The sequence below is a fragment of the Primulina huaijiensis genome, chromosome 13, assembly GCF_012295235.1.
Source record: "Primulina huaijiensis isolate GDHJ02 chromosome 13, ASM1229523v2, whole genome shotgun sequence".
In the NCBI taxonomy this organism is placed as follows: Eukaryota; Viridiplantae; Streptophyta; class Magnoliopsida; order Lamiales; family Gesneriaceae; genus Primulina; species Primulina huaijiensis.
In genome coordinates, this window is record NC_133318.1 from 19,220,333 (window position 1) to 19,227,951 (window position 7,619).

The window sequence follows — 7,619 nt, forward strand, 5'->3', positions numbered from 1 at the left end:
ATCATGATTTGATAGGGAATCTCTTTGAGTTTTAAAATAAATAAATAAATAGATATTTTATATGATGGTTGTAGATTATTATTTTATTTCATATTGAAATAATCGTTCAACTTTCTCTTATTTGTGGTATAAATTATGCCAAGTTGCAAAATAACTCTTCATCTAACGACTTAATCAATAATGGAAAATTTTTGAAAAAAGAAGAACAATAATCTATATCAAATTTAAGTATACTAATTGCTAATAAATTTCATTGTACATTGATTGCGTCATAATTTGTATGCATAACATTCACACACAGCAAACTCTTTATATCGATTATGTAATTTTTTAGGCAAAAATTTGTGTGAGACGGTCTCACGGATCGTATTTTGTGAGACATATCTCTTATTTGGGTCATCCATGAAAAAATATTACTTTTTATGCTAATAATATTACTTTTTATTGTGAATATCGGTAGGGTTGACCCGTCTCACAGATAAAGATTCGTAAAACCGTCTCAAAGACGTACTCATTTTTTTAATTGATAAATATTTTTATTATAATTGAGTTTCGAGCTCGATAATTCATCCAAAAACAAATGGACTAAACAAATCAATTCATATTTATGTTCTTCAAAAAATTGTGGATGTTGGTAAAAAAAATTTGTAAAATCATTCCATCCCAAATGAAAATTTCATTTTTCACATAGTTAAATTATTTTATCAACATTATTTCTTGATCATTATATGACAAATGACCATCACCAAACATTATTAAAACAAATCAATTCAATTATGTATCATTTTTATCCTTAAAAAAATAATAAAATTGAATTTTTTATATCAACATTGTGAAGTAAGCACAGTACATAATTCGGCAACCATTTCATGGGGCATTTTATATATAACAGTAGTATCTCCAATCTTTATAAGAGATTCCAAAAGTCAATCTGAATATCTTGTTCCAAGTAATCATGGTGTCCAAGTTGTGTAGTCTCCATCTCCATTCCCAATCCCATCCCCACAGCCATGGCTTTCTCTTTCCCACCACCAAAACCAATTTCCCTTTCAGTAAAGTCCCCTACAAAACTGTAATCCATCTTCAACCAAATACTTTTGCAAAAAGAATCACCTTTTTTTCTCTCAGGGCTAAAGAAAGTGATCAATCCCAGTTAAATCCCATCAATCTTGATGAATTTGAACCTGATCCCACGTTAACAAATGATGACCTTAATCCGACAACGTCGGCTCAACGGACTTTATCCGGTCTCGAAATGGCTAGTTTGTGGGTTGGCCTTGTGGTGGGAGTGCCCACATATTACTTAGCTGGAAGTTTGGTTGATCTTGGAATGGCTTGGTGGCAAGGGATTGCTACTGTTGTTGCTGCAAATTTTATCCTGTTAATCCCTTTAATCCTGACAGGCAATCCCGGGGCTCGGTATGGGATTTCGTTCCCTGTTTTGGCTAGGTCGAGCTTTGGTATCAGGGGTGCACATATTCCCACTCTTCTTAGAGCTCTCGTTGGCTGTGGCTGGTATGGGATTGAATCTTGGATTGGGGGTGAAGCGATTTTCATTCTTTTGCCAAGATTTGTTAAAGAATCATCCTTTGCGAAACCTTTATCTTGGCTCGGCACTTCCCCCCTTGAATTTGCTTGTTTTATTGCATTTTGGGTGGCTCAATTGGCGATTGTTTGGAATGGCATTGATGGGATTAGGGAGCTTGAAAAATACTCTGCTCCGATTCTTATGTTTTTAACTTCTTGTCTTCTTATCTGGTCATATACAAATGCCGGTGGATTCAGCCACATGTTATCCTTATCCTCGAGGCTTACAAATCTTGAATTTTGGCCGCTTTTCTTCCCTTCTTTAACTGCAAATATCAGTTTCTGGGCTACTGTTGCGCTGAACATCCCGGATTTCACTAGATACGCCAAGAGCGAATCGGATCAAATTATGGGCCAAATCGGGCTACCCATTTTCATGGGTGCTTTCACATTTGTAGGCCTAGCAGTAACATCATCAACAAAAGTGATTTTTGGGAGTGTGATATCTAATCCTATCCGACTTTTAGAACAAATTGGCGGTGGATTCTTTTCTAAAATTCTAGCCATTTTTGGCATAAGTCTTGCCACCATTACTACCAACATTGCTGCAAATGTTGTTGCTCCTGCAAATGCACTAGTCAATCTGAGCCCTTCAACGTTCACTTTTCGAAGAGGAGCGATCCTTACCGCAGTTCTTGGGATTGCTTTTCAGCCATGGCGTCTGCTCCAGTCCAGCGAAAGCTTCGTTTATACGTGGCTAGTTGGGTATTCTGCATTGTTGGGACCTATTGGAGGGATAATCTTGGTGGATTATTATCTGATTCGAGGTTCGATATTGAGTTTAAGGGATTTGTACACATTGAATCCTGAAGGGATGTATTATTACTCTGGTGGTTACAATTTGACAGCATTATGGGCACTGATCCTAGGAATCTTGCCTGTGATTCCTGGTTTATTGCTTAAATTTGGGATCTTGAGTTCGAGTCCGTGTATTTTCACTGTGATTTATAACAATGCTTGGTTCTTCAGCTTCTTTACTGCTGGATTTATATACTGGATTTTTTCATTTTTGAGAGGGAAAAGGAAGAGTCATCAGCTCGTGGATCCCGTGTTGCCCAATACACCTTAGTTTCTATGTTTTCTTTAAATAAAAATAATGCCCAGAATAGCTTTATGACTTGTCTATTTGGTTGGCCACTATTTTTATTTTGTTTTAGTTTTTTTTTTCCTTGTAAAGTTCAAAAATAAACCTTAAACTCGTGTATATTGCAAGGAAATGCATATTTGTAAATTACTTTGAATTTTTTAATTTTATTTTTTAAAATTGACGCAGGAACCTGCAACCGCTACCTTTCGATGTGTACTGGGTAAACCTCCGCATTAACACCCAAACCACACCAGTTAAATAACTCGCACTGAACAAGCCTCATATGACAGATCATCCGAAAAAGTGTTGGTAGGAAGAATCAAACTCATAACTAATGTTCAAACATCCACATATTTTACCAATTTAGATATTTTCTATTGAAAAATTTTTGTATTTTCGAGTCTATATATCTCAGGTTATCTAAATTATGTTAGATATAAAATAACACAAATAATACAAAGTTGAATCGAGCAAGAGTTATTATGAAGAAATCTCTCTCTCTGTATCATTTAAATGAAACTAAATCCTTTATGGTTCACATCAATGTAGGTCAATGGCGAAATTTTTTATTTGGATGACAATTATTTAGCAATGTAATGTAACTCATTTTTCTATCGAATTCAAAAACTACGATGAATTTTAATTTTCATGTTTTTTAACTTTCACAAAAATTCTTATAAAACCGTCTAATAGATATAAATCTAGATATTTTTTCAAAAGAGACCTGCTCTTTTGAATTTATGGACCCCCAATATATTACCCATGTGTACTAAATTTTTGGAAAACTATACTAGTTAATTCACATTGCAAAAGAAGATGTTCGTTTGGGCCTGTAAAACATGGGATGGATCACAATAATTAAATCGGGCCCTTAAATTTTAGTTTGGGCTGCTTTACTCAAATCCAACCCTAATTCGACGCTTGGAAGTTGGATGTTGAAGCCAGCATTGAAATCTATCCCCACCATCATATTCTTTATTTATTATTATTATTTATTTTAAATATTTATTATTATTAAAAAAATTAAGAATTACAAAAAAGAAAAAAGAAAAATTCGGTTTTTGGGGTCTTAAATTTTTATTGATGTCGATATCTTCATGGGTAAAAATTTATTGAATTAATTTTACTCGATTTTTATTGAATTAGTTGTTAATATGGCATTTTAAACATTTAAGAACAAAAATTATTTAATTAGTGGTTTATATGGCATTATAATTTTTATTGATTTGGATGATTTGTAAAATATTCTAATCTTATCATTTATTTTTTTATATTATTATTTTTGTCAAAGTTTTCGTCTACATTCAGTTCAGTATGTATCTAAAAGGGAGAAAATTTTTGATTGCTACATTCTTCATTTTTGTTATTTTAACTATTAATTCACAGTTTTAATCAACTAACTTGTATTTTTTGCCATGAACACATTTTTTTTTGGCAACACATCATAATTTAAGGTATCATGTCAGCTCTCCGGTAAAAATATTAAAATAAAAAAATTAATTAGTAGAATAATATGGTGAATTGACTAATAACATGTCAAAAAATGAAAAAACATACAAATTATATGACCAAATATAAAATCTTCTCAGTCTAAAATTAATGTATTTTCCTTTGAAATATTCGAATGGATTATCATCCATCCTATGTAAATAAATTAAATAATATCATTTTGAAACAAAAATGAGCGTTATTTGTATTTAATTCCCCAAGAGATCAAATTAAATTATACTACTCACGCGTTTTCATATCAGGATCATAAAATACACAGGCATATAGATATATAATTCTCAAAAATAAAAAAATAATAATTTATTAGTATTATAATATATACATATATATATAATTCTAAAAAATAAAAAATAATAATTTATTAGTATTATAATTGAAAATATTTATTAATAAAATAAGGGTAAGTCTCGTGTGAACGGTCTCACGGATCTATATTCTCGAGACGGATTGATCCAGTCAATATTTACAACAAGAAGTAATAATTTTGATATAAAAATAATAATATTTTTTTCATAGATTGGATCGAGTTAGATATTTATCTAACAAAATTGATTTATAAAATGATCTCATATGAAATTTTTTGTAATAAAATAATTGATTATCTTGTGACTAGAAAGAGAATATATTCTCCAAAAAAGTTTTTTGTCTCGTCCCTTAGAAGAGACATAAGAGACACGACGACCGACAAGGAGATCGTACGACAAAGGGTGTCCATACAAACTAGTAAGCGTGTTGTCGAGCAATCATTAGTAGATAGATCTTTGTCGCGTTTTATGTTTTCATTTTTGAGGGAAAAAAAACATTAAATTTTAATTAATTATTTTTTATTTTATATCATTATATAACATATGTCGTTTAATGTAAAATTTTGCGATGCAGATCGAATCACACACAATTTTTGGGGATATTTTGATTGGCAGAAAGCCGTTAGCACGACGACACATGGAACCCAGGGAAACTGGAAACACGTTTTCTTGAGGTGCATGAATGCCAACTGGAAAATTACAACCAAACAAAAGTATATGTTCCATTGCTTTTTCTTCACATATAATTAAAAACACACTGATTTTTATATAAAAATCTATGGTTCTTAATCGATATTGGCAATCAAGCATGCCTAGATAAACACGAGTTTTTCAGACAAAAAATGATTTAAATTTACAAAAACTCGCAAATTTTCAACAAATTTTTAGTGTTGGAAATTTTAATATATGTTCTTTAATTAGTCGCTTTAAATGGTGTCTCGATATTTTGCCATAAACAATATCATATCGTTTATTTCATGAATTTATATCAAAAGTTCACGATACAATGTCATTAGAAAGTGATCCGAAGAAAACATATGACGACTCTATCTATCTATCTATTTATGCATTGACCTTTTCTGATATTTGAAATTTTGTTTTAATTATTATGTATGATCGAGTGTTTTTCACTCTACCAAAAAGTAAAACTAATGATATAATTGTAATTCGAATATTTAAAACCATACAACAAATTAAATACTATACAATGATCGTCTTTCGTAAAATGAATAATTATCATATCCAACGTACTTAAATGAAATTCTGGCTCCATAACATTCCACGAGTCTCCTTGATATTTTGGAAAAAAAAAATTGTAATACCAATAATGATCGTATATAGGTAAAATGTAGACCAGATGTTAAGCGTTGACATTTGAATGTATAAATACAAAAAATGACGTATAGATATTAGATACTAAGCATGCAACGAATGGGGAACAAAGGACAAAACACACACAGCGTAAAAATCTCAACCCTAACCACACGTCGTGGACTCTTTCCCCAATGACACCATTTTTATAGATTGACTTTTGCTGGCTTACAATATCACACGTATCCCATCAACATACAATCTATTTTAAACAATTCAAATAAACATATTCATATATGTCACCAATGCCCACAAAATCAAATTTTTAAAGGTAAATTAATTATTCAAAACCTCCAAATGAAAAATAATATAACCACGCATAATTAATTTTTTTGACGATTCTCAAAATAATCTAAACGTTGTCGAACTGAACAAGTCTGACGGATTATTTAAATAAAGTTAAATTGAACTGAATTTTCGAAGAAGGCTAATCTCTTAAAAGAAAACTGATGAATATCTCAAGTCTATATCAGTTAGGCACTTCAAGCGTTAGTGATCATATATCAGTCTGACACAATTTGTCACACCCCAGGTTCAGGCTCACGTCTGCACGACTGCAAATACCTTTTAAGAAAATGGTTAATTCAAGTTGTTATAAGATCATATTTTAGCCCTTATATAGCTTTTTACATTTTTATTTTCGACCAATGTGAGATAAATGTATCACATAATTAGCATCTCAGATTATTCTCTTAAACGATTAGAGTAATATTCTCCAGTCAGCTTCCAAATTTGTGGCAAAGTAACTTGACTCTAATTAATTGTTTTGGGGATCATAATATTACTTTTATTAATATCATTAATTACACGTGGCTATCAGATGTCATTTTTGGTAATAGATAATTAACCTAATTTAAAAAGAGTTGTTCATATTTGAATGTTAGAATTCATCTATAAAAATGTAAGGATTGAACCTTTCAGACTCTACGCTTTGCATTGAATAAATGTTGATTTACTAAGTCAGTGAAAGCCCAACTGATCATGAACTGCTAAAACACATGCTGAAAGTCTTATTCGATCCTTGTGAGGATCATTCGTGCTATATTCTATTAGCATTAATGATAGGAGTTTCAGTAGGTCAAAGATAAGTCCTGTTGAAGTTAATTGTCGCGAGTCATTTGTAATCATCAAAGTCTTCTAGTGATATCTTTTCAGAAATGAAAGAAAGGGTTTGTATGAATACTTGATCTCCGAACATGCATGAACTATTGTTTGTGCACTTTATTTTTATTAGACACCTAGCCTAACTGACCACGAGCCTAACCGCATTATTGTTCAACTCAGCTGAGCGAGCCTCTTTCTGTGCATTCATATTTTACTGGCTTGTTGAGCTTAACTAACAGAATAAAAATTTGTGTGTTTTTAACCCAGCCGAATTATGTGGATATTTTTTGTCTACATTTCTTGTTCATTCTCTTTTAATCAATTTCATGATCTTAACAAACGTATGTAACACATCTAGAAGAAATTAATTCCGTTATTTGACTTTCTTTGTTTCCATTTTTATAAATTATATTTAATTTCCATCATTAATGCTTTTAAAATGCCAGTTTTCTCAAATGTCAAACATCTTTTATATTCGTTATTTATGTACATTAGTGTATATGAGAACAATTTACATATCTGCATCGACAAAGTAATCGTTAATCTTGGTAGATATCCCGCGGCTCAAAAATTATGAAGGATATAAAAGTGGATAACACGTGAAAATGGTGCACACAGGTGGGATATATCAAGAAATTCACTTGAAAAATGAATTC

At 31.3% G+C, this 7,619-nt stretch overlaps 1 protein-coding gene across 1 annotated transcript; it reads left to right on the forward strand.

Moving 5' to 3' along the window:
* The first annotated feature begins 925 nt into the window (after positions 1–925).
* Positions 926–2,818, forward strand: LOC140990971 (purine-uracil permease NCS1-like). The gene has a single exon (XM_073460864.1). The coding sequence runs from the start codon at positions 956–958 to the stop codon at positions 2,654–2,656; it is 1,701 nt and encodes a 566-aa protein (XP_073316965.1). The 5' UTR covers positions 926–955; the 3' UTR covers positions 2,657–2,818.
* Positions 2,819–7,619: the final 4,801 nt, after the last annotated feature.